Genomic DNA, 27,961 nt, shown 5'->3' on the forward strand with positions numbered 1-27,961 from the left:
GGTAGCTGACGGTGTGAAGGACAAGACAACGCAAAGAACATTTCATTTATATCGTGCTTTTCTCCCAGCGGACTCAGAGCACCTGAGCTGCGGCCACTAGAGCGTGCTCTTTAGGCAGTAGCAGTGTTAGGGAGTCTTGCCCAAGGTCGCCTTATTGAATCATGCTGGCTGAACAGGAAGAGCCAAGATTGGAACCCTGATCTCCTGTGTCAGAGGCAGAGCCCTTAATCAGTGCACTAGCCTCCAGGATAGAGGATCGGTCAGAGGTCTTGTAAGTAGCTGTCACGGTGCACTGCTCTCAATATTAAGAGAGGACCTCCCACATTCCTTTCCCACTCCACCTACCACCACGTGCCCTGAGGCCTGGAACCCACAAGAGCGGTTTTGTGAGCATTTCTGGAGCGATTCAAAATGCTAGCGTTTTGCCAAAACGCTCAGCTAATGTTAATGGTTGGGGCAACTTCCACTGGAGCGTTTGAGATTCCTCAAATCGCAAACACAGGACATGCAGCATTTTGGGAGCGTTAGCACTTCAATGTAAAGTGCTTAATCGCTCATTAAAACCTGCATGGAGCGATTTTGCTAGCGTTTTAACGTTACCACACACTGTAACAAAATTAAAATTAATTGAAAGGACCAGACTTTAAAATGCTAATCGCTACACAATCGCTGGCAAATTGATACACTTTGTAAAATCACTTTCTAAACGCTCATGAAACCGCTGACAAACTGCTCATACAAAATGCTAGCGCTTGCGATTAGCGAAAGCGCTTTGCAGTGGGTTCCAGGCCTGATGGTTGCTTGAAGCTTTCCAGATGCCAGAGTTCCATCTGGATAACTGAGAATTTACGGTATATGGATTGTTCTTGAAGACAAAAATCATACAGAGCTGAAACTGGCATGAATTGTCACACTATTTGTGCTGAGCTTTTATACAGACTGAGATTTTTATGATATATTTTGATATTTCCCTCAGCATACAAAGTTTATTTCAGGACTGTGGAGTCAGTCGAGGAGTCGGAGCAATTTTTGGGCACCTGTAGTCGGAGGTTCCATAAACTGAGGTGAATTTTGTACTGACTCCCCAGCCCTAGTTTATATTATGGCTTAAAGAGACACTGAAGCGAAAAAAAATATATATATGATATAATTAATTGGTTGTGTACTATGAATAATTACTAGAAGATTAGCAGCAAAGAAAATATTCTCTTATTTTCAGGTATATAGTGTTTTATCTAACATTGCATCATTCTCTAATATGTGCAGATTACACAACACTCAGCATTCAAAATGATTATTTCAGAGCAGTCTGTGAAGTAATGACCTCTCCTCTGGCAGAGGAAAAGAAAACAGTTGAGATAATAAAAGTCAGATAACAGCCCTCTCCAAGACTTTGAAAGTCTTAGAGCTTAATAGCTTTTTTGCATAGAGATACAACTGGAGTTTCTGAACTCTTCCTGTACTAAAAACAATTAGACTGATGTGTCAGATCTTAATGTTTTATTTCTTAGCTGTACTACACATACAAATCATATCATAATTTTTTTTTTCGCTTCAGTGTCTCTTTAAGGTGCGTACACACATGCGACTATAGTCGTTTGAAACGATCGTTCCCCGATCATTTAAAACGACGATTGTTTGAAAAAAAAACGCAGCCAACGACCATTAAGTCTAACGGCGAACGAGTTAGATCGTTAAAAACGAACGATCTATCTTGGTGGATTTTTTCCAACAACGATCGTTTGCAAATGTAGTACATCATTGGAAACGGTCGTTCGTACTAGGCATGATATGCGCATTTCGCCATTTCTCCATGGAACTTTTCATTTTTATGCGCAAGCACAATAGTTGCTTTACGTGATGTAACGTTCGTTCTAACGATCAGATCGTTACACACCTTTAAAAACTAACTTTACTTTAGGTCATTCTTTCATCAATTAAAAGTTTGTTCGTCGTTCACAGCGAACGATCGTTGTCGCATGTGTGTACGTAGCTTTAGGCTGGGTGCACACATAGCAGAAACACTAGCGTTGTGAAAAACGCTGTATTTTTGCCGCTAATGGAAGTCTAAGGGGCCGCAGGAAAAAAAAAGACGCATACCAGAAACGCATATGCATTTCTGATGTGCGCGTTTCCAAAAACGGTAGATTTATTGCATGTTATTCAAAAACGCAGCAAAAATGCAGCAAAAATGCACATAATGAAAGTCAATGGAAATGCAAGTGTATGCATTTTCCATGAGTTTTTATATGCATTTTGGTAAAAATAAAATAGTTTTCTCATGCATTTCCCCTTCCTGTTGTCTTCTTAGCGATTTGCATAAAACACAAAAGAAAAACGCATACAAAACGTATATGTATATGCGAACTGCAAATGCATTAAAGTGAACCTTAAGCCAGGAAAAAAGTTTTACTCACCTGGGGCTTCTACCAGCCCCCTGCAGCAGTCCTGTGCCCTCGCAGCCACTCACTAATCCTCTGGTCCCCCGCTGCCAGCTAGTTTCGTTTTTGCCGACAGGCCCGTCAGGACTGGCCATGCGTAGTGCAGCACCTCAGGTGGATGAAGAGACGAAGATGGGCAAGTGTCCAAAACAGGCAACTACAAAAGCTCCCTGTGTCACTCTGCATAGCCCGCCAGGCTGGGGAAGGCACGCTTCCTCAGCGGCAGAAAACATTTCAACCCTGGCACAGCGCGGCAGTGAGCGTGCGCCCAAATTACCCGCTTCCTGTGTTTCCCCGTCTGAGTGTGCATGCCGGGAAATGCAGCAAAATCCCCTCTAGGGCTTCGTTCACACTAAACACACTGCCATGCACATTTCAGCAGCGCATATAGTATCCAATCAGCAAAAACATCGGAAGTGCAGAGAGAGCACTTCTGACGTTTAGACTATGCTTGCTGCAAAGCACTATCGCACCGCTGCACGCATTTTTGCCAAAGCGCATAGCTGATCCCATTCACTGTAATGATTGGGATCAGCAGCGCAACACATGGCAACGCGGATGGCTTGCAATTGCTTGTGCTGGCGTCCCGAATGCATGGCCATGCGCTATGCATAATGTGAACGAGGCCCTCAAGGTAATACACAGAATCTCCCATGAGGAGACTGACAAGTCCACAAGACCTTTTTCTAGGGAACTTACAAAGGAGTACTGTCCCACTTGTCACGGACATTCAGTTCCACGTCTCTCTGCTCCACAAGGTATCTGAAGACAAAACAGGAAGCAGAAAACGTCACCTCCACAATGAAATGAAACTATGCTCCAATATATAGCTGTAATTGCAATGTCTTTTTAAAGGGGAACTGAAGTAAGAGGTATATGGAGGCTGCCATATTTATTTCCTTTTAATCAATACCAGTTGCCTGGCAGCCCTGCTGGTCTATTTCTCTGTAGTTGTATCTGAATAACACCAGAAACAAGCATGCAGCTAGTCTTGTCAGATCTGACTTTAAAGTCTGAAACACCTGATCTGCTGCATGCTTGTTCAGGGGCTATGGCTAATAGTATTAGAGGCAGAGGATCAGCAGGGCTGCCAGGCAACTGGTATTCCTTAAAAGGAAATAAATATGGCAGCCTCCGTATACCTCTCTCTTCAGTTCCCCTTTAAATACATTTTCCCTGCACTGCTATTAAGAGCTGGTTCACACTACCTGCGCTTTTCTAATCGCCAGAGATTTGAAAAACACTTGCAAATAAAAAAAAAAAAAAAAAAGCAATCACATACAGTATATCATTACATTAGTAAACGCTTTACACTGGCGTTCATAGCGTGATTCAGCCCTAACAGCTTGTAGCTCTTATAATGCCTGTGTATCTAAGGCCCACACACATGCTAGATTAAAGTCATCTTAGGTGGCTGAGTGATAACCACTGCCTCTGCCAATAATCTGGTGTGTATACAGCAGCCCTCGGACATCAATCTGCCATGCTGATCAATTTGGCCAAGTGATAGCTTTGTTCTTCCTGCTCACCCCGTGACATCTACACTGCTCTGTCAGCCCCCCGCATTGCAACAGAACACGCTATTAGCCTACAGGCTAACTATGCGTCTGTACAGCCTTGGCCCAGTGATGGGACCCGAGGGATCGGATCCCAATATATGTTGGGCAACATCCATCTAGCATGTGTACAGGCCTTTAGGCTGAGTTTGTCCAACTACATACATTCTGATGTGTCAAAAATGATATGCAATCTCTGAGTCAGGACCCACCCATCTACCCCTTCTGTATCTACCCGTATGGCCTCTGATCTACAATCACACATTATGAACACACAATTGTCAAGCAACTCACTAAAGAGACAGCTCAGGGTCTATAAATATAACCGGCGTATACAAGTTGTCAGTTGCAGAAGTTTTTTTCCTGTCTCCAAGTCAATTAAACATTATGAATAGCTTATTTAAAAGATAAACTCCACTTCTGTTGAGAATACTTTGTGTTTTTAATTTGTCTCTAAATATTGCAACGATAGCAGCAACAAGCTATCTAGATTACTTTGTTTTTACGTGGATATTAAACAGTTTAGGTATTCTGCAGGGCTTCTACCAGAGTACCAATATTTGCTGCTAGTTACTGGATTGGTCCAAGTGTTGAAAATAATTGGCTATATAAAGGCTAATTACTTCTGCAGCAATGTAGGAATCTCTAGAGAGACTCTTAGCAACAGTACTCCCAACAGATTACTGTTGCCAAGGCTTGTAAGCAGCAAGTTTTGAATCAGGAAACTACTTATTGGCTAACTTAACAGAAAAAGAGTAAGCTTTTGGTAATGAGCCTTCCTCAGCCTCCATTCCTGTATAAGTCTGAAGAAGGCTCATAAGCCATAAGCTTACTCTTTTTAGGCCCATTTACACTTGCATTGAAAACCTTTGTCTCGTTACCGTTTTACCGCAGGTTAATGCACCAGCAATGCAAGGCAATGGGGTCTAGCACACTTAACGTGCTGCGTCGGAAGTGCCCGATTCGCCGCCGAGCCATCGCAGGGGCAACAGCGCGTTACTGCCGGGCTTCTGTGGTGGCGGAAGTAATGTAAGTCAATGGGCGATGCAAACCTTTTAAAAACGGTTGGCAGCGGCGCTGTGGCATGCATGCGCAGAACGATGGAATATGATGGGAATCCCAGTGATGTACTTCCAGGCCAGCAGGGAGTACCACATTGGGCGAGGGACGGCAAGGGGCGTGTGGGTGGCGGCGCTATGCATATGACCCTGTCGGCACAATCAGGGTCATAGGTTTGTCATTTTGTGTATTGAGGTGCGGTGAGGCGGGGGATCGTACCGCAAAAACACGCCTCAGGTGTAAAATCGGCTTTAAACTAGCCAATAAATGGTATCATCCTGATCCAAAACTTCCTGCTTTCAAGGGCTGTGGAGTCGAGGAGTCGTAGTCAGAGAAATTTTGGGTACCTGGAGTCCAAGTCGGTGGTTTCATAAACTGAGGATTTGGATGATTTTTGTACCCACTCCATAGCCATGCAAGGCCTGTGGAGTTGGAGCAGTTTTGGGTACCTGGAGTCAGTGGTTTCATAAACTGAGGAGTCGTAGGATTTATGTACCAAATCCAAAGTCCTGGTCTGTATAAGACTAAGAAGTCGGAGTCGAGGAGTCAGAGCCATTTTAGGTACCTGGAGTCAGTCGGTGGTTTCATAAACTCAGGAGTTGGATGATTTTTGTACAGACTCCACAGCCCTGCTTCTAACATTTCTTTCTTTCAGTATTTATATAGCGCCGACATATTACGCAGCGCTGTACAGAGTATATTGTCTTGTCACTAACTGTCCCTCAGAGGGGCTGACAATCTAGTCCCTACCATAGTTACATGTATGTATCGTGTAGTGCATGTATGGTCTAGGGCCAATTTTTGGGGGGGAAGCCAATTAACTTATTTGTATGTTTTTGGGGCGCGGGAGGAAACCGGAGTGCCCGGAGGAAACCCACGCAGGCACGGGGGAGAACATACAAACTCCTTGCAGATGTTGACCTGGCTGGAATTCGAACCGGGGACCCATCGCTTACAAGGCGAGAGCGCTAACCACTGCGCCACCGTGCTGCCCCCCACATGGTATGATACTCTACTACTGCAAAGGCTGCTAAGAAGAGCAATTTCAGTTTAATCTCTTGCAAAATCTTTGCAGTTGGCAGATTTAAAGTTTGGAAAAATAATTTTTAACAAGAAAGTTGCAAAAATGATTTTTGGAACTCCTACCTATAGTTCTGCATTCTCATTTCTCTTTAAATACACATAGCTGCATGAAAGTATATTCTGCAGACACATGAAGAGAAGGACAGCTGGGCAGGGGACACTGCAGAGCAGGCTGGGCAGGGGATCGCATGACACGAGCTGCCCGCTATCACACTCTGGGTGCCAGCCAAGCTGGGTACAGCCAGAAAAACAGCAGATAGCGATCACACTGCAAAGCAGCATCCACTGTCAGCAAGGTCATCTTCCACCACGCTCAGCATTATGGGAAGTGTAGTTCAACACCATCTGACAGTTATAAACACATAATTCAGCTTTCCTGTAGATGCCTGATCTGCTAGAACCAGAATCTGTGTCGGCGAGTGATCCGTCTGGCCAATCATTCCGTTGCTCTCCCCCCCCCATGACAACTGGAGACCAGCAATGCGCCTGTACAGCCTTCTCCTCCCCCCCCCCCCCCCCATACCCACGCTTTATACCAGGGCTGTGGAGTCAGAGTCTGAGTCAAAGCAATTTTGGGTACCCGGAGTTGGAGTCTGAGATTTCATAAACTGAGGAATCGGAGTCAGGAGTTGGAGTCGGGTGATTTTTGTACAAAATTCACAGCCCTGGTAATTATTAGGCTAAGGAGTCGGAGTCCAGGGGTCTGTGCCATTTTGGGAACCTGGAGTTGGAGGTTTCATAATCGGAGGAGTCGGAGTTGGATTCAAAAGATTTTTCTATCGACTTCACAGCCCTGCTTTATACACCATCGAGCTCCGATCCCAGCGGGGCAACAGTCCTTGCATGTGTGTACAAGGCTTTAAAAGATCCAAAAGCAACCTATTAAGATGCATACACACATTCAATTTTGATTTGCTAATTTTACCACCATGTAGTATGAGAGCTTATCTAAACAATGTGTTTAGTATGAATCCTACAGGTTTTTAAATACTATAAACGGAGGTGGTAAAATTGGCCACTTAAAATTGAATGTGTGTATGCCTCCTAAATCCACTGTTGACCAAGCTGTCCAAGCTGATAATAAAAAAGGAGTACCTCCAATGACAAAAAAGACAGAGCCTGGCAAGTAAGCAGGGCTGCGGAGTCGGTACAAAAATCAGACTCCAACTCCTGAGTTTATGAAACCACCGACTCCGACTTCAGGGGAAAAAAATTGCTCAGACTCCTCAACTTCAACTCAAAAGCGCAGATATGTACACACATCCAATTTGATTGGCCGATTTTACCACTTTCATGAAGTATGAGCGCTTACCTAAATAATGTGTTCATGTAGTATGAAGGGCAACAGGTTTTCAATACTATGGAAGTGGCAAAATCAGCGTGCGATTGGCCAATCAAAATTGGATGTGTGTATGCACGGTAAAAGACTGGTACACTTTCAATTATGATTGGCTAATCACTGACCAATTTTACCATCTCCATGCAGTATAAGGATCAACAGATATTGAATACTATGAGCAGATAGTGTAGGTAAATCCTCAAACTACATGGAGGTTGTAAAATTGGTAATTTATTGGCCAATCATAATTTAAAGTGTATGCACCCTAATGGTGTGTACACACTTGGAAGATTAATGAAAGATCTTAGACCAATTTTACCCCCTTCCATGTAGTATGAGAGCCATACCTTCACAGTCTATTCTATGGAGCTGAACTCCCCATCAGATAAAAATCTTTGCAAGATGCTGCACACACAGATGCTGTACGCATGCAACAGATCAGTATCCGCAAAAGATCAGCGGCAGCACCACCACAGATTGTGATCGGTTTCATGCTGAAACTGATCACAATCTGTTTGCAGTAAAGGCAGCCATATGATCCCTCTCTAATCAGATTCGATCGGAGAGTGATCTGTCTGTTGGTCGAATCTGATGGCAAATTGACCAGTGTATGGCCACCTTTAGTCTATGATATCTGCGGCGCCGGCGGGGACGAGCGGGGGATTGAATCCGACGCACGCGGGGACGCGCGGGGATGCGGAAGAGGCGGCGGCTAATCGAGCCGCCAAATCGCTTAGTGTAGACGGGGCTTAACAGACAATCATCTGCAGATCAGATCCACCAGGATGGATTTTTAGATTTGCAGAGGATTTGTCCGTTAAACAAGGTGTGTATGAGATCTGCAGATAGATTATGAATGCATTTTGTAGGAACGGATCTTTTGCATGTGTACAGAAATTTGTGTGCAGCATCTTGCAAAGATTTTTATCTGATGTGGAGTTCAGCTCAATAGAATAGACTGTGTAGAGCAGGGGTCTCAAACTCGCGGCCCGCGGGCCATTTGCGGCCCTCGATACAATATTTTGTGGCCCTCGTCGGCAAAAGCTTACTTATAGTTCGCTTCAGTGCTCCCAAGTAATCCGCCGCATCCCCGCCGCTAAACGAGGGCTGCAGAGCGCCCAAATTGCCCGGGGGGCAATCCGCCGGCATTTCCTGGAAGGGGCAGAGCTTTCAGCTTCAGCTCTGCCCCTCCTGACGTCAATCGCGGTGCATCGCCGCCTCTGCCCGCCCCTCTCTGTGAAGGAAAAGTGAGAGGGGCGGGCAGAGGCGGCGATGCCGCTCAATCAGCGTGGGATCTGCTGATTGATTGATTGATTCCCTTATGCGGCTCAGCCTCATCCTGACTTTGCCTCCTGCGGCCCCCAGGTAAATTGAGTTTGAGACCCCTGGTGTAGAGTATGGCTCTCATACTACATGGAAGGTGGTAAAATTGGGCTAAGATCTTTTATTAATCTTTCAAGTGTGTACACACCATAAGGCTCTATCTTAAAGTACAACTGCACTGAAAATACAGAGGCTGTCATTTACTTTTAAATAATATTCTGATCTAGGTTGCCTAGCATTCTGATCTCCTTGGCTGCAGTAGTGTCTAAATCACCATCTGAATCCAGCATGCAGCGAATTCAGACAGACTTCACTCAGAAACCTCTGATCTGCATGCTTGTTTAGGGTCTATGGCTAAAAACATTGGATTCAGAGGAGCAGCAAGACAGCCATGCAACCTGCATTATTTACAAGTTTACAAATTATTTACAAGTAAATATGTAAGCTTCCATATCCCTCTCAGTTCGGGTATGCTTTAATCAATGCTTTCCAAATATGATCAGCCCCATGCAAAGTTATGATTTAGTCTCAATCTCAGCTCATTTAAATAATGGTAGATCTAAAAATAAAAATAAATAAAAAGTGGAATTTCAGACCACACAGTCAGCAGACACTAATATGACTTTCCTTGTTTGCCCTCACAAGTTGTATAACCTTCCCTGTCCTGATGACAGAGTGACTCAGTAATTGTCCCACAGTCTGACATCTCCGCCATAGGCCACTGAAAGTTTCTATAGTCGCCCCAGCTATTCTCCCCTGTGCTCTGCTTATGCATGTTCCCCTGTAATTATACAGTATACTACAAGTTCTCTCAGACTAAATGCCTCAGCCAGGTGTGAAGCAAGTCCTTCCTGAACAACCCAGCCTGGTGTAAACCTCTGTAAATAGCCCCCCCCCCCCCCCCCAACTCCACAAGCACAGACCTCTTTCCCCGCAAAACAACCCCCTCGTAGCGATGGACATTCGAGTAATCACGAGTGTTTACTCGTGATTCAAATGAGGCTTAATTGGTGCAGGTGTGCGGCTTGGAGGAAGTGCGCCGGGTGAGGCTTGCGACGGGACCAATAGGACGCGTGCAAGCTGTTTGGAACGCAGGGCATAATGCAAATGCGTGAGTGCCCTCTCTCACACACTTGTGCGTGCGCAGTACAGAGCCACTGGTCTTCCGCAGACTGCCACAGTCCCCCGCAGCGGGAGATTCAAACAGAGAGGCCTGCTGGAAACGAGGAGACCGGCAGGAGAAGGGGAGGGATCGGTAGGACACAGAGCCTTCCCTCTCTTTAGGCAAGTATCTGTTTATTTTTAAAGGGCCACTATTGCAAAAATCGTAAAATTCCAAATACATGTAAACACAAAATAAGAAATACGTTTCTTCCAGAGTAAAATGAGCCATAAAATACTTTTCTCCTATGTTGCTGTCACTTACAGTGGCATTAGAAATCAGGTTTTGGACTAGGCCATCTCCTCATGGGGGATTCTCAGGGCTTTGTTTAGTTTCAAAAGGACTTAGTGAATGGCAGTTGATCTGTCCAACTGCCACAAAAGTGTACAGTGAGCAGGGAGGCTGGCCAGCTTCTTTGTATAAATCCTTTTCATGGAATGTATAGAGAATAAAAGCTTTGCTGAGAATCCCCCATGAAGAGATGGACTACACCAAAACTTGTCGGTTCTGATTTCTACTACCTACTGTAAGTGACAGCAACATAGGAGAAAAGTAATATACAGCTCATTTTACTAGAGAAGAAAACATACTTCTTATTTTTATAGGTTTACATGTTTTTTTTTTAATTTTACCATTTTTTGTGATAGCGGTTCTTTAAAGAGGCTTCAGACTTACTTTAAAAGGACAACTGAAGCTTGAGTGATATGGAGGCTGCCATATTAATTTACTTTTAAAGAGAACCAGAGACGAAGCACCCTCATGTATTTTACCATATAAGTCAGTGGGAACATGACAGTAAACACCTAATCTGCTCTTTGTTTCATTGTTCTCTGTTTAATCTGACTGTTATCACCTCTGATAAGAATCCCCGACTGAGCATTTAGACTCAGCTATAATCTTTCCATAGCAAAGCTAGACTGTCTTCTCTGGTGTCTTTTCAAGTCCAAGCCTGCCCCCTTGTGGCTCTGCTATAATGACTCAGCTATAATTATTCCCTGCAAAGCCAGACTGAATGCTCAGTCAGGAATTCTTATCACACCTGATAACAGACACTTTAAGCAGTGAGGCTGAAACAGAGAGCATGGTAAGTGTTTTCTCTAATGTTCTTACTGATATATATGGTAAAATACACAAGGGTGCTTCGTCTCTGGTTCCCTTTAAGCAATACCAGTTGCCCGGCTACCCTGCTAATCATCTTACTCTAATGCTTTCAGCTATAGACCCTGAACAAGCATTCAGCAGATCAGGTGTTTCTGACATTATTGTCAGATCTTAAAAGATTAACTGCATGCTTGTTTCTGGTGTAATTCAGACACTATTGGAGCCAAACAGACCAGCAGGGCTGCCAGGCAACTGGTATTGCTTAAAAGGAAATAAATATGGCAGCCTCCATATACTTCTCACTTCAGTTGTCCTTTAAAAAAGGACAAAACGGGGTGAAAATAAATGGACGAGAAAAAAATAACAACAACAATAACAATAATATTTATATAGCGCTTTTCTCCCTGGGGACTCAAAGCGCTGCGACCCTGCATTATGCAGTCTCAAAGGCTCGGGAAAAGAGGTGAGTTTTTAGCCTTTTTTTAAAGCTGTCCAGAGAAGGAGCCTCTCGTACTGATTGTGGAAGTGAGTTCCATAGAGTAGGGGCTGCGTAGGAAAAGGCCCGAGCACCAAATGTTAAGTGTATCCTGGGAATAACCAGCTTCATCTTGTTGGCAGAGCGGAGGGTGCGTGAAGGGGCATAAAGTTCCAATAGATCCGCTATGTATTTGGGTCCCATGTGGTGTAGAGCCTTGAATGTCAGCAGGCAGATGTTAAAATGGATTCTCCATTTTACTGGCAACCAGTGAAGAGTTTGCAGTACTGGGGTGATGTGTGAGCTGCGGGGGGCATTGGCTAGGAGTCTGGCTGCAGCATTCTGTACTAGCTGTAAGGGGCGCAGAGCCTTATCTGTAGATCCGATGAACAGGGCGTTGCAGTAGTCTAGGCGGGAGGATACAAATGCATGAACCAGGGCAGGTAGGTCTTCAGCTGGGATAAGGTGTTTGATTTTCGCTATATTTCTTAGATGGAAGAAGGAAGACTTGACGACAGCTGATACCTGCTGTTTGAGTTTTAGATTTCCATCCAGGATCACCCCAAGGTTTCGCACAGAGTCTTTATACTGTACAGTATCTCCCCCAATTGCTAGTTTGAGGTGGTGAGCGTTTTGAACTTTATCCATCATGTGTGGACCACCTACCAACACCTCTGTTTTGTCAGAGTTCAGCCTCAGCCAGCTGGTGTTCATCCAATTTTGTAAATCCACTAGACACGCATTTATGGATGCTGATGGGTCTTGGGTGCCAGGCTTGAAGGACAGATACAGTTGTGTGTCATCTGCATAACAATGGTATCCTAGGCCATAGTTCTGGATTATTTTGCCCAGTGGGAGCATGTAGGCTGCAAAGAGTAATGGTGATAGTACAGAACCCTGTGGAACTCCATAGGCAAGTGGCACTGGATTAGAGTAGTGTGTGCCCAGACATACTTGCTGTGTCCTGCCACATAGGAAGGTCTGAAACCATCTAAGAACAGTACCCCTTAGGCCACAGTAATTCTTCAGTCGCTGGATAAGAATTTCATGATCCACAGTATCAAATGCTGCTGACAAGTCAAGAAGAATCAGAACTGAGCAATCACCCTTGTCCCTTGCAGTAAGTAGATCATTTATTACTCGGACTAATGCTGTTTCAGTGCTGTGCCTTTTCCTGAATCCTGACTGAAAAGTATCAAAGATGTTGTTATCTGTAAGCCTGGCTTCTAGCTGGTTGGCGACTGCTTTCTCGATAACTTTTGATAGGAATGGTAAGCTCGCCACAGGTCTGTAGTTGGTTACAGAATCAGGATCTAGTGATGGTTTCTTCAGGAGGGGTTTTAGGATTGCTTTCTTTAGTTCTTCTGGGAAAAGACCACTTTGCAAGGAGCACTGAGTGATTTTGTGAAGTGCTGGCCTGATCAGCTCTGGGCACTGCATTAAGGATCCAGTTGGGCCAGGATCCAGGTCGCAGGTAGTGGGGCGGAGACTTTGAATGAGAATTCCAAAATCTTCTACACTCAGAGTGTCAAAGACTTGCCATGGTGGTACGGTAGTAGGCATATGCAACGTCCAGTGGTCAATTGATGTAGTTGGTGTAATGCTGGCACGGATGGTAGACACCTTGTTTGTGAAGAAGGCAGAGAATTCTTCACACCTTTCCCTGGAGTATGTGGTTGGGGCTTTTAGGCAGGAAGGATTGCAGAGTGATTCCACTGTGTGGAAGAGTTGAGCAGCTCTGTTGTTGGCTGTAGATATTTTGTGCGAGATAAAGTCTGATTTTTTTCTTGGTTATTGCTTGTTGGTATTGTCTGAGGTGTTGAACTAGGCTAGATTTGTGCTCCTCAGACCCTGATTTACGCCACTGTCTTTCTAGTCTGCGCCCTTTCTTTTTTAGATCCATGATGGTTTTGTCAAACCAATTAGATTTCTGCTTTTTGGTTGCTGATTTGGTGCGCCATGGGGCAATACTGTCAAGTGTTTCATATATCGTGGTGTTGTACTGGGTTACTAGAGTGTTTGGGTCCATTTGACTGTGGAGCAGATTTGTAAAATCCAGGTTGGCAGTTATCCTCTCCGGTGTTAATTTACTCAGGGGACGGGTTTTGATTGTTTCTTTAGGGAGCTGCTTGATAGGGTGATGTTCAATAGTAAACTGTATTATGTGATGGTCTGACCACACCACTGGGGTTACTGTTATGTTACTAATGTCCATTCCAAGGTGGAACAGTAAGTCTAGCGTATGCCCTCCTCTGTGGGTAGCTGATTTTACAACTTGTGTGAAGCCTAGTCCACCCATGAGATTTATTAGTTCATTTGCATCTTGTGATTGAGTGTTATCAGCCCGGACGTTGAAGTCACCAAGGATGATCCATCTCGGATAAGACAGAGTCAGCATGGCCAGAAGTTCTGGGAATTCCTGTAGGAAAGGGTCAGCATCTCCGGGGGGACGATAAACCACTAAAATTTTGAAGCCTTTACCAGCTGAGATCTGGGCACCTATACATTCAAAGGACTTTGTTGAGCCAACATTCAGGGCTCTGAGCTGCAGAGTTGTTTTGCCACAAATTGCTACACCCCCTCCTCTGCGGTCTCGTCTTCCCTCACTTAGGACTGAGTAATTGTATGGGATGGTTGCTTCCAATGTGGGGCCCGCATTGGCATCAATCCAGGTTTCTGTGATGCATGAAAAATCGCATGTCTGAATAAGGTCCGCAATAATGGCTGTCTTATTGTTTATAGAGCGGGCATTGCAGAGCAATGCCGTGACTGCATGGGGCTTAGCAATGGCAACTGGGTTCACTGCCGGGGTGTTACTGCATCTCTGACTAGGGACATGGTAACTTCTGCTACTTTCAGCCTCTGATTTCCAGTAAACATCACTGGAGATCGCTGGAAAGTTCTTTTCCTTGAATGGACCTGGGTCCCTGAAGTTGGACTGAGACTGAGTGTGGCACTTTTTATGGGCCTGGCCGCCTTTTTTTACCTCTGTGCGTTTTATTTAAAATCCCTAGAGATTCCAGCAAATGAGCTTGTTTTTTCCCAATGTGAGATGCAGCCCTCAATGGCCTGAGAGATAGTAAGAAGCTGGCTGTATAGATTAACATTGCTCTTTGTGAAGGAATGGGTTAAGTAAGCTCTTCCTTTGATTGTTGTTGTTTATCAGTGGGGGGTAGACAAAAGCAAATGCTGGCCTTGTGAATCTAATAGGAGAGGTGTGAAAAGTCCATTGATATGCGGAAGCATGGGGCCTACTAAGGTTTACTTAGAAAGGCAATGGAGTCAATATAATTTCAGCCTCTGAATGCATTTCAAGTATTTGTACAGTCTGCAAAAACGGATTGCCAGCTGAAGGATATTACTGCTGTTTGAGGAAGGAGGATGAATTCCCTTACCTTGGGAAGAGGACTTGGGAAGGTAGGAGATCTGCTTGCTGTGTTGCATGGACATGCTTTTTGATGTGTTTGCTTGTTTGAAGCTGCGGACCTCATGAGTATCCAGGTGGAGAAATCCTATTCCATTGTGTGTCCTTGTAGGAGTAGAGAAGGCTTTTGTTTGTTTGTGTGGATTGTCAGCTTCCCAATCCCATGCAGGACTCCAAAACCAAGGTCAGCTACACATGACTTTCATGGTGAGTACAATCCAGCTTGTAACTTAGCCATCCATAAACTTCCACGTTTCCCAGAAGGTTCCAGTTGTAGCCAGAGAGTTCATGGTGCAGAATCTGTAAGTATTTTTGTTCCTTCTGTGCATATATGTGATTAATGCTTCCCAGAGCCGAGACAAGGTGTGGAGCAGGTAAAAGGAGAGGCTGCCATCTTGAGCGCGCTCAGTAAATAATTGTATCTATCATTTTCCTAAAAATGAATTTTTAGATATCCCACAGTTTTATTTTATATTTAAATCTAGTCATTGGCCTCAATTCACTAAGATCATGCTGGAGATAATAAAGCAAGAGAAAACTTACGGCCACACAGTGAGAGAGTTATCTTATCTCTTCAGTCCTTAAAGGGAACCAGAGATGAACGATTCACACAAAATAAACATATAAATTGATAGCTTGTAAAGAATAAATGCTCTACCTGATAATTTCACCACTCTGGTGTGCCTTTTTGAGTGTTTTTTTATCCATTATTGCTCCAGGAAATATCCAATATGGCCACCGGCTCATACCTGTTCTGCTTCCGGGTTATAAGTTGTTCTGGATGTGCTGTCTAGGCTATATGAGACTATAGACAAGCAGGGCTGCTGCAGCCTTTCATCTGTCTGCTTTCATTATTCTGGAATGCTGTGTGGCTGCCTGTAGGAAGGGTCTCTCATAGAAATGAAACTGCATACAGTAGATAATGACTGGCTGCACACTGCACGCAGATACACTTGTGTGTGTCAGAGCTTCTTTCTCGGCAGCAGCAGCCCCTCCTATGTCAACAGCTTTGAGTATGAAATCTGATCCAGGAGGTGGCAGGCTTGGGCTTGAAAAGACTCCACAGAAGTGTGACTCAGCTATAATGGATTCCAGGTCAAACCTCAACTGAATAGTCGGTGGATTCTTATCACAGTTGATAACAGATAGATTAGACTGAGAAGAATAAAACTAAAAGCAGGGTAGGTGTTTACTGTCATGTTCCCACTGATAAATGTTATAAAATACATGAGGGTGCTTCGTCTCTGGTTCTCTTTAAATTACCTCCTCTGTAGTTATTTTCACACACAGTTAATTAACAACCTGTCTTTAACTGCAGTTATTTTAAGGATTGAAGAGTTAACTTTAAGGCCCATACACACGTCGGATTTTTGCGAACGACCCGTCGTTTGAACGTTCCGTCGTTCCCACGTCAAATCCAGCGTGTGTACAGACTATCGTTCGGGTGATAAGACTGGTTAACCAACGATAGTCTGTACACACGCCGGATTTGACGTGCGAACGACGGAACGTTCAAACGACGGGTCGTTCGCAAAAATCCGACATGTGTATGGGCCTTTAGGCTGCTTTCACAGTGGGACTTTACAGGCGCACGTTAGAGCAGCCTGTAACGCACCCCCACCGCACAGCAATGATAAGTCAATGGGCTGTTCACAGTGCCCACGTTGCGTTACACAGTAACGCTTCACGTCAAGATCAACGTACAGCATGCAGTACTTTATACGCGGCTAAGCTGCGTAAGACTGTTTGCACATGCTCAGTACGGGTGTTTTTTTTATTTTAGGGGCGGGGAGAGGCCGCTACGTAGCCAGACACATGGCTACTTTATATTCAGTGCACTTGCAGTGTTTACTCTTTGGAGCGGCCGCTGATTGGCTGGCGGGACCAAGTGATGCGGAGAGCTCCGCTCACGTGGTCTCCGCAGCGCCTCCGACAGAGCAGGCGCACCAAGAGCTGCTTGTAACGCGGCTCTTGGTAGCGTCCTGCTCCAACACCACCAGGCGTTGCGTTAGGGGCACGTTATGTGCCCTATAACGTCCCCTAAACGCAACGTCCTGGTGTGTAAGTAGCCTAAAGAGAGAAGAGTTAACTTTAGGTTTGCCTGAGGTAAAATGTTTTCTGAGTACTACATGCCTCGTCACCATGGTGATAACTAGAGAAACGTTATTAAAGACAGGAGATAAGCTTAGTGAATTGAGGCCAATGTCTCTGTTCAATTACACCTTCATTGAAGCTAGAGCTCAAATCTATGAATTATTGCAAACCCCCACAGCCCCCCCCCCCCCTCCTTTTTTTTTTTTTTTCACAAAGTAACACAGCCTAGTTATTTGTATGCTTGGCACTGTGCATACACGTCTATCTCATCAAGTCACGTCACCTCGGTTGTCCTTTAAAGCAGACCTGTAGGGTTAAAAAATTTTTTTAAAAAGTTACACACAACTATAAAGGATGCTCCAGAGACTACCCTGATATCCCAAATCTCTCCGCTGCCGACTAGGACCGTCTTCCTCTTTGCAGACACTCTACCCGTACATGCGCGGCAACACTGCACAGTAGCCTGGATCCGCTCGTGCGCGAAGAAGAAAGCTATGCAGGAGCGGCTACGTGCTACTGCGCTGGCAAGGCTGTACACGGAGGGGGTGTGGCCACGAGCTATATTCAACACTAACCTTGAATATTTTCAGAGGGTTGCAGCAAAGGAACAAAAGGGTGTAGGAAGACCAGGAAGCCTATTGCACCACCCAGAAGCTTCCCCTCATTGCTTTAAGTTTTGTCCTGACTACAGGTACCCTTTATTGTAAAAGCTGGTACATTTTCCAGGTATCCTCATGTTTAGCACAATTCTCAGAAACTGCCACCATTAATCCGCCCATACACTATTATAAACTTTATTTAGTTTTTGATCGATATAAAGGTTAAAATCGATTGAGATATAGAGCTGCAATGTTAATTTTTAGTCAGTCATAAAATAATTGGTGATAATATCGATTGTAAAAATCGAGTGATAACTGAAGAGTGTATGGTCAGCTTTATGCTAGGCTCACACTGTGTGTTATGCGCTACAATACGGGCATGACATCACACACTCTGCGCATTATAACATGCACAATATTTTCCTTAGCATGAGGATTGCTATGGTAATGTGCACTCAGAAACATACTATAGAAAGTGCATTTGGATAACATGATCCATTATAATTCAGTGCAATCACATACAGCAACGCAGTGTTCTCCCCAGGCTCTTTTAGCCGGGTGCTCCACCCAGCTAGTTTAGGTGACCACCCGGCTGTCATGGGCTCACCTCTTCCCATGCTGTAAGCAGAATTGTTCACAGAAGCTCTAGCCCTGGCACTGCATTCTCATCTCACCCTACCTGGCTACTTTTTCATGCCCCCCGGCTGGAAAAAAATTCTGGGGAGAACACTGCAACATATATATTGTTTTTACGTACCCTGATCTCCCGAATGTGTCATTACCAACTGCTTTCACAGCCTATCGATCACCCCGGTTACTCAAGTTTAACTGCCCCAGAAGCACTGCTATGCAATGGTAAGGGCTCCTTAATGTCCCCAGGATACACTAGCATAATGCAGCACCCAGTAATGTCCCCAGTGTTTACTAGTATGGTGCAGCCCCCTATAATACCCCAGTATGCACTAGCGTGGTGCAGCCCCCTGTAATGCCCCAGTGTGCACTAGCATGGTGCAGCCCCCAGTAATACCCCAGTGTGCACTAGCGTGGTGCAGCCACCAGTAATGCTCCAGTGTGCACTAGCGTGGTGCAGCCCCCAGTAATACCCCAGTGTGCACTAGCATGGTGCAGCCACCAGTAATTCTCCAATGTGCACTAGCGTGGTGCAGCCCCCTGTAATCCCCCATTGTGCACTAGCGTGGTGCAGACCCCTGTAATCCCCCAGTGTGCACTAGCATGGTACAGCCCTCAGTAATGTCCCCAGTGTGCACTAGCATGGTGCAGCCCCCTGTAATGCCACAGTGTGCACTAGCATGGTGCAGCCCCCTGTAATGCCACAGTGTGCACTAGCATGGTGCAGCCCCCTGTAATGCCACAGTGTGCACTAGCATGGTGCAGCCCCCTGTAATGCCACAGTGTGCACTAGCATGGTGCAGCCCCCTGTAATGCCACAGTGTGCACTAGCATGGTGCAGCCCCCTGTAATGCCACAGTGTGCACTAGCATGGTGCAGCCCCCTGTAATGCCACAGTGTGCACTAGCATGGTGCAGCCCCCTGTAATGCCACAGTGTGCACTAGCATGGTGCAGCCCCCTGTAATGCCACAGTGTGCACTAGCATGGTGCAGCCCCCTGTAATGCCACAGTGTGCACTAGCATGGTGCAGCTTCCTGTAATGCCACAGTGTGCACTAGCATGGTGCAGCCCCCTGTAATGCCACAGTGTGCACTAGCATGGTGCAGCCCCATGTAATGCCCCAGTGTGCACTAGCATGGTGCAGCCCCCAGTAATGCCCCAGTGTGTACTAGCATGGTGCAGCCCCCAGTAATACCCCAGTGTGCACTAGCATGGCGCAACCCCCTGTAATGTCCCCAGTGTGTGCTAGTATGGTGCAGCCCCCTGTAGCCCCCAGTGTGTACTAGCATGGTGCAGCCCCTGTACTGTCCCCAGTGTGATAGCATGGCACAGCTCCCTGTAATATCCCCTAGCATGGTGCAGCCACCAGTAATATCCCCAGTGTGTACTAGCATGGTGCAGCCCCCTGTAATGTCCCCAGTTTGCACTAGCATGGTGTAGCCCCCCTGTAATGTCCCCGGTGTGTACTAGCATCGTGCAGCCCCCTGTAATGCCCCCCAGCTATACCTGTCCTTCAAACCTGGTGGAACAGACCCTACCCCAAAAATAAACTCTTGCTTAGCTGAGCTTCAGGCATGGATGAATGATAACTGGTTGAAACTGAATGCTGACAAAACTGAGGTCCTGTTTGTCCAAAGCCAGTGCTCGCCATCAAAACAGCTCTATCCTAAAGCAACACCAATCAGGATTGGGAATTCAGACAAACAGCTCCAACCTTGTGCGCAGCCTTGGCGTACTAATCGATGGGGAATTGAGTTTCAGAAACCAAATTTCATCTGTAGTTAAATCTTCCTTCTTTCATCTGAAGAACATTGCAAAGATTAAACATCTGATTCCCCCAGAGGATCTTCAAACCCTAGTCCACGCCTTCATCACATCACGGCTGGACTACTGCAATGCCCTTTATGCTGGCCTCCCCAAAAAAGACTTGCGTCGCCTGCAATTAGTGCAGAATGCTGCTGCCAGATTGCTAACAAACCAGCCTCGCCACTGTCACATTACACCGATCCTTCGCTCACTGCACTGGCTACCAGTAGAATGGAGAATACTCTTCAAGATTGGACTGCTGACATTCAAATCCCTGCACAATCTGGGCCCTGGATACATGAAGGACTTGCTGAAGCTGCACCACACCTCTCACAACCTCAGATCAGCAAGTTCTATAAACTTGGTCACTCCCAGAGTGCACCTCAAAAAATCTGGAGACAGAGCCTCCTGTCATGCTGCCCCTACTCTTTGGAACTCCCTACCACACCCAGTAAAGACAGCACCATCCCTGGAGCTATTCAAATCCAGACTGAAAAGCCACCTGTTTAGCCTGGCATTTCCAGATTTATAAAATTCTTCCCCTGTACCACGATGGTCGGAGCCATGCTTATGCGCTTTGAGTCCCACGGGAGAAAAGCGCTTTACAAATGTTATTTGTTATTGTTGTTGTTGTAATGTCCCCAGTGTGTACTAGCATGGTGCAGCCCCCTGTAATATCCCCAGTTTGCACTAGCATGGTGTAGCCCCCCAGTAATGTCCCCAGTGTGCATATGCAGCCCCCTGTAATCCCCCAGTTTGCACTAGCATGGTGCAGCCCCCTGTAATGTCCCCTAGCATGGTGCAGCCACCAGTAATATTCCCAGTGTGTACTAGCATGGTGCAGCCCCCTGTAATGTCCCCAGTTTGCACTAGCATGGTGTAGCCCCCCTGTAATGTCCCCGGTGTGTACTAGCATGGTGCAGCCCCCTGTAATGTCCCCAGTGTGTACTAGCATGGTGCAGCCCCCTGTAATATCCCCAGTTTGCACTAGCATGGTGTAGCCCCCCAGTAATGTCCCCAGTGTGCATATGCAGCCCCCTGTAATCCCCCAGAGTGTACTAGCATGGTGCAGCCCCCTGTAATGTCCCCAGTTTGCTCTAGCATGGTGTAGCCCCCCTGTAATGTCCCCAGTGTGTACTAGCATGGTGCAGCCCCCTCTAATATCCCCAGTTTGCACTAGCATGGTGCAGCCCCCCAGTAATGTCCCCGGTGTGTACTAGCATGGTGCAGCCCCCTGTAATGTCCCCAGTGTGTACTAGCATGGTGCAGCCCCCTGTAATATCCCCAGTTTGCACTAGCATGGTGTAGCCCCCCAGTAATGTCCCCAGTGTGCATATGCAGCCCCCTGTAATCCCCCAGTTTGCACTAGCATGGTGCAGCCCCCTGTAATGTCCCCTAGCATGGTGCAGCCCTGCAGTAATGTCCCCAGTGTCCACTAGCATGGTGTAGCCCCCCTGTAATGTCCCCAGTGTGCATATGCAGCCCCTGCTCCAACACTTTATACTTTTACTATCCCTTCCCCTCCCCCAACCCTAACCCTCCTGCTATACGTTTGATAGTGGATGTAGGCAAATTCGACGTGTAGGTTATCACGTCGGAACACCCCCTGTAATCCCCCAGTATGCACTAGCATGGTGCAGCCCACGGTAATGTTCCCAGCATGCACTAGCATGGTGCAGCTGTGCATTTGTATGGGGCAGCCCCCTGTAATGTCCCTGGTTGCACTGGCATGGTGACTAACTCCCGTAAGCACAACACTGAACTATTCTGCCCACAATAATGCCCCTTTCCGGGCGTACATTTGAATACGGCGCTGGTAGACTTGGGCGCAGGATCCAGCTGTTAAATGGCTGGTCCTGCTTCTGCACAAGTCCGAGGCGTTTTAATTACTATTCCCCCTCCAGGCCGACATGGATAGTGGGGGAATGAAATAATTCGGCTTCCAGCGATTGCTGGAGGCCGAATTATTGTGTTTTTTAAACAACTTCGGCTCCGTCTTCTGACGGAGCCGACCTTCCTCACTGAGCGCCGCTATAGACTGATTCCCATTACAGTCTATGGCGGCGCTGGCTGCGCCCAAAGCTAGCAGCGCTGAAAAGCACTGCTCCGCTTTCCGGGTGCCCCAGCATGACTCGGCTGCCCAGCCCGCCCCTCTCACCGCACTCGGTAGATGTCGCCCTTCCTGCAGCTGCTGAACAGGTCGTTAGTGTCCATCGGCCCGGGCCCGGCGCTGGGCGGAGCGAGCGGCTCATTGACCCGGCGGGTTCGAAGCACAGCGAGCGGAAGCACCGGAGAAGCGACAGGCGGAGGAGAGACACCGATACACAGCGAGCAGTGACTGCGGAAACTCCGCCCTACAGTGTCAGACACGCCTCACCCCGCCCCTACGGCTGATCGGACACACCTCTCCCTGCCCGCTATAACGAGCAAACACGCCTCTTTCTGCGTGGCCCCGCCCTCTGCGCCATCCACCAGCGACAGAGAAGATGCTGTCTCCGCCCACAAAGTACATAGCGTGTCCTCGATTGGCGGACTTCATATAGCAACTCACGAGCTGTCTCCGCTCCTCTCCGTGTGACTTGGACTATGTAAACATGTCACAGCTGTACAGAGCAGACTATGTGACTGATCATCACTCTGTGCTGCCCCTGTAATATTACCACCCCTGAAATGTTCCCACCATGTGACTGATATAATCCTCCAAACTATTCCCTAACTTTACTGTACCTGTTCTGCATGTGCCAGCCCTGCAGCTATTATTTCAGATTTTATATCTATAACAGGCTGTCATTTATACAGAATGTTTTCCTAAATTCAATTGACTATCATATTGTACATAACGATGCTAGTAATTCCCAGTTGATGCAGAAGTTAAAGGGCAACGGAAGTGAGAGAGATGTGAAGGCTGCCATATTTATTTCCTTTTAAGCAATACCAGTTGCCTGGCTATCCTGCCGATCCTCTGCCTCTAAAACTTTTAACCATAGCCCCTGAACAAGCATGCAGTAGATCAGGTGTTTTGACGTTATTGTCCGATCTGACAAGATTAGCTGCATGCTTGTTTCTGGTGTGATTCAGACACTATTATAGCCAAATAGATCAGCAGGACAGCCAGGCAACTGGTATTGTTTAAAAGTAGATAAATATGGCAGCCACCATATCACTCTCACTTCAGTTCCCCTTTATATGAGGTCTTTGCTACATTTGATCTGTTTTTTCTAGCTACATGAATTTGCATAACATTGATGTCAATTCTGATTTATAAGCATAGCTCCCAACTATCCATCTTTTGGAGGGAGAGTAATTTTTTGGGGGACCCTTTCCTTTTTTCTTTCCCATTTATCCCTCTGTCAGTACTGATGTACAGATCTAAATATACAGTGGCTAGCTAAGAAGCTATGGGCCCCGATTCAAGTTTTGCATTGCCCCCCCCAAGCACTCTATACAGAATAATTGATACGGGGCACCAAAACTTGCCAAGGACAACCATAGTGTCAGAAGTGCAAGAAGCGGATGGGGAACAGCTTGTTAATGATTACTACCTTTCAAAGTATCTATAGAAATAATTATTACAAGCACAGGACCAAAAAAGAGCTAATTCTGCAGGTTTTGGGAGGGCCCTATGGGGCCCAAGGGTCCCGAGGCGGTTAGGTAACCCCTATTGCTACACCACTGTAAATATATGTATATTATCTACTGAGAAATGTGTTTAATTGACCCTAAACTTTATTCCCATGCTTTAAATTGATATATAGAAAAATGGGTACGGGATATCAAACATTTGCTATAGCCTGTCTCACCCATAAGGTATAATTGCACATAAAAAAAAGATACGGGGAGCGCAAGGCTGGTTACAAAAAGTAGAACAAATTTATTAGAAAAAGCTCATCTAAAGTGATCACACATTCAAACCCCCCTTAAAGCGGTATTGTCACCATAAGAATCAAATTTCAACAGCAACTGGTTTGAGTGTATTAAGTGATAAAGATGCTAATCCTGCATTCAAAACTTTTGCTGTTATGGTTTGGAGTTATCACATACTTTAGGAGCACTGGCCCTAGTACCAAACAGTGCCAAAGAGTTGAATGCTGGGAGTTCTTTCGAATGCTGGGAGTTCTTTTTATCAATAATATATTCCTCCTCTTCCATTTATTTCCCTGCCTAGCTGATCACTTGTGTTTACAAGCAAGGCTGAGGAGACTCAGTGATTGGATGTGTAAATAAAGAAAAAAGACTCTGGGAGGAGGGCAACTAATGAGTACACAATGAGCAAGAGAAGGGAGGGGGGAGACAAGAGTCAGGGAGGATATGATGTCAGCATTAGCTTGGCAAGATGGCCACTGCCTAGACTAGGATTTTCTGCTTTTCCTTTGTAAAATTCACATGAACCATTACGTGGATAGCACAATACATCTGTTATGTAAGTAGAGGTAGTATTTATCTACTTATATATGTGTTTTTTATTTCTAGGTTAGCATGGGTGTCGCTTGTTCTTTAAAAACAAGCAAATGATCCTGGCCATGGACCTATTAGGGAACCCACAGTCCCATCAGGAGTGCACTCCTATCCGAAAAAACAGGACTGACATGTCAAAATGCAATCTTCGGGACCAAATAGCGCCTAACCAGATAGTAGGTGGTTCCCAGAAGCAGCGTGATATCCTCTGCCCCATGTATGAAAAATCCCACCCATGTGCTGCAATGAACAGCACGCCTCTGTGTGAAATACACTTACTCATTGCAGACACATTAGTATGTAGTGTCTAACCTCAACTCCTCATACACATTATCCCCTAGACATGGGGCACCAGAGACTCACGTAAGCCAAATGTGACAAAGGTGCAGATGTCGCCAGTGCAGAAGAAACCAACCGCTCTATTCCTGCGGCGTATCCATGATGCTTAGGCCGGTGTTCCAACATTTTAGCATACCCGACAGAATAGCATACAAATGCTACTGAGCATGTGCAAAGTCATGCAGGGCATACATTAACCCCATAATACCCATCAGCAGCATTAAAGGGAATGTGGAGGGGAGGTTAACCTTTTCAACCCCAGTTAGCTGCCTGTGTGCTGATGTGCAATCTCCACTATCCAAGTGGACATAGAGTTAGAATAAAAAGTTGTCCGAGCGAAGCGAGGACCGAGCCCGCAGCCCAGCGAGCGAAGCGAGCGGGCAAGGGGACACTGATTCTACTAACAAGGGGTATATCACTTTAAATGTATGCTGTTTTGTCAATGTATGCTAGTTAGTTGGAACACCGGCCAGAGTAGCTGTAGTGAAGCGGCCACTTCGGTGTCTGATGTGCGAAAGAGGGGGAGGAAGAGTGGCCGAGGCATGGGGAACGCTGGTGCGGCTGGACTTCCGGGTATGACCTTATCATGTGACGCGTTTCGTCACTAGCACATGACTTCCTCAGGCGTGACGTCAGCAGCGTGGTTGCACCCTTATATAGATTTTTTTTTTACCCTCACTCCAGGTAAAATATGATTTTACCTTTCCGATGTTCATGGCATCAGTAATGCAAGTACAAGTCTTACCCCCCAGGATCTGATTTCTCTGGAAATGTTTCTGCGCAGTTGGAGCCATGGTTCCTAATCATAGCAGTAAATTGCCCTCCCAGAGTGCCCCCTTGTTGGAGGGTGTAGAGGCTAGGTTCTCAAAGTGTGGTTCACATGGAAACAGGAAAAAAGGGCACAGGCAGCTAGTGGACAAAAAGGGCGCTGCCATTCACTCCCATAATAAATATCGTTTATTGGGCGCCGAACAGGAAAAAAGGGCGCAGAGATTATTAACATTTTACAAACGGCACCCGGAGATTTTTAATGTTTTACAACTGTGCTTGTGATGATTTAAGTCTAGAACATGCGCCCGTGACGAATAACGTTTATAAAAATACTAAACATATTTATCGTATTTAACTAAAACATTATTTAAAATTTTATCCCTTACTGTTTGTAAAACATTATTTTTCACAAAATAAAGCGATCACTAGGTAAGTAAAGTGCACCACCAGGGGGGTCTTAGGTTTAGGCAGTAGGCACCACCAGGGGGGTCTTAGGTTTAGGCACCACCAGGGGGTCTAAGGTTTAGGCACCACCAGGGGGTCTTAGGTTTAGGCACCACCAGGGGGTCTTAGGTTTAGGCACCACCAGGGGGTCTTAGGTTTAGGCACCACCAGGGGGGTCTAGAGGTTAGGGATAGGTACAGGGAGGGTTCTGTGTGAGAGTAGGGTTAGGTATAGTTTTATTAAAATTTTAGTAATACTTACTAATGTTTTAATACACTTATTACGAACGTTGTTATCTTTATATCCTCATTATAAACATTATTTTTAGATTTTATTATAATAATAAACGATAAATGAAGGTTATTCACAATCATATACAATTATAACGATTAAACATATATTATCGTTTTTTTAACAAACGTAATTATAAGTTTTACTTTTAAAACAGGGAAGATTAACGTTTTCACAATTGCTCATTTCATACACATTATTTAATGATTTATAAATTTGTAAAACATTATTTGTAAACAAAATACAGCACGATATTTTTATAAACAGTATTACTGCTTATCGTTTAAACTCCGCGCCCTTTTTTCCCAACGCCCTTTTTTGACGTACGTGGTTCACATACCCCTGGGGTACTTCTGATGGATCCAGGGAGTTACTCAGGTTTGATAAGCATGGCCGGATTTGTACCCAAGGCCCTCTGTCGCCTGAGACCTCTTAAAGTGGAACTGTAGTGAAAATAACATGAGTAAAATTGTTTTTTTTCACAATATTAATTTATAGATGACTTAGTGTTTGGCCATTGTCAAATCTTTCATTTCCCTTACTTAAAGGGACTCAGAGGAGTGCCCGAATTTAAAAGAATACACTTACCTGGGGCTTCTTCCAGCGGCCCCGTTAACGGCGTCACCCAGCGTCACCCGGGCCTGGTGTCGGCCGGCTCTTCCTGGTTAATGACGCAATGCGTCATCACGCCGGCCGCTTCGCATCATCACGGCGGCCGGCGTGACAGGTTTGCACATGTGCGGATTTTTCTTTTAAATTCGGGCACTCCTCGGAGTCCCTTTTAAAATACTGAAATGTATCACTGTTGGTGACATCTTTAGTCCTGCAAGGTGATCTATGCGGAATGTTTGTTACTGAGCGTTCTATGCACAGAGGGAGATGCTGATTGCTTGTCAGTTGGAAAAATCTGCAACAAGGTTCACAGACAGCAAACTGCCAGGACTATGGTAATGACAACCCACTGTGGGTGGGGTTTCAGCACAAAATTACAGCCACACAGACCACCAAAACTCCCCCCCCCCCCATGTTCTATTCCAGAAAAGGTAAATACTTGTCATGGGAAAGGGGCTATTGGCTACTGATTGGGATGAAGTTCAACCCTGGGTTAAAGTTCCTCTTTAAATTTATGGCTGACTAACCAGTATTAAACTGTCTTACAGCAGATGAGGTGGGGAGGGAATTTAGCGGAGCTGATAATTCCTGTATGTGAATGTTTGCAATGAAAATTCACTGAACTCAGGAGTTTTGGTCTCCACTGTAAACCTCTGGCACTTCACACAGCAGCTTGTTTGTCCATCATACAGGGACGGGATTATCAGGTGACGGCAGATGCTGACTGTCATCACACACCGAGAGAGAGATGCAGGGAAATCTGGAATTCAGGCAGCAAAGCAGGGCAGCTGCATACCAGGAAAGTTATTTTGAATCAAAGATGAACATTTTTTTCTCCTAGGAGAAAACTGGTGAAAAAGTGAATTGCATATGGCCCCATGTCTCTCCACGCTTATGATTTTATCACCAAAGTCCATGGCCTTTAAGGCCTTCCCAGAAATCCAGCCTTGTTAAAT

At 45.7% G+C, this 27,961-nt stretch overlaps 1 protein-coding gene across 1 annotated transcript in view; it reads right to left on the reverse strand.

Annotated features, from left to right (window-relative positions):
* The window catches only part of ABTB1 (ankyrin repeat and BTB domain containing 1), a 96,690-nt gene extending 74,193 nt beyond the window's left edge, over window positions 1–22,497 (reverse strand). The window contains exons 1-2 of the mRNA XM_068251532.1: window positions 22,252–22,497; window positions 3,141–3,203 (exon numbers count right to left, since the gene is read on the reverse strand). Of these exons, the coding sequence (XP_068107633.1) occupies window positions 3,141–3,203; window positions 22,252–22,307 (119 nt within the window). The 5' untranslated portion in view covers window positions 22,308–22,497. The remainder of the gene's footprint in view (window positions 1–3,140; window positions 3,204–22,251) is intronic.
* Window positions 22,498–27,961: the final 5,464 nt, after the last annotated feature.

This window comes from Hyperolius riggenbachi, chromosome 9 (genome assembly GCF_040937935.1).
Source record: "Hyperolius riggenbachi isolate aHypRig1 chromosome 9, aHypRig1.pri, whole genome shotgun sequence".
Classification (NCBI taxonomy): Eukaryota; Metazoa; Chordata; class Amphibia; order Anura; family Hyperoliidae; genus Hyperolius; species Hyperolius riggenbachi.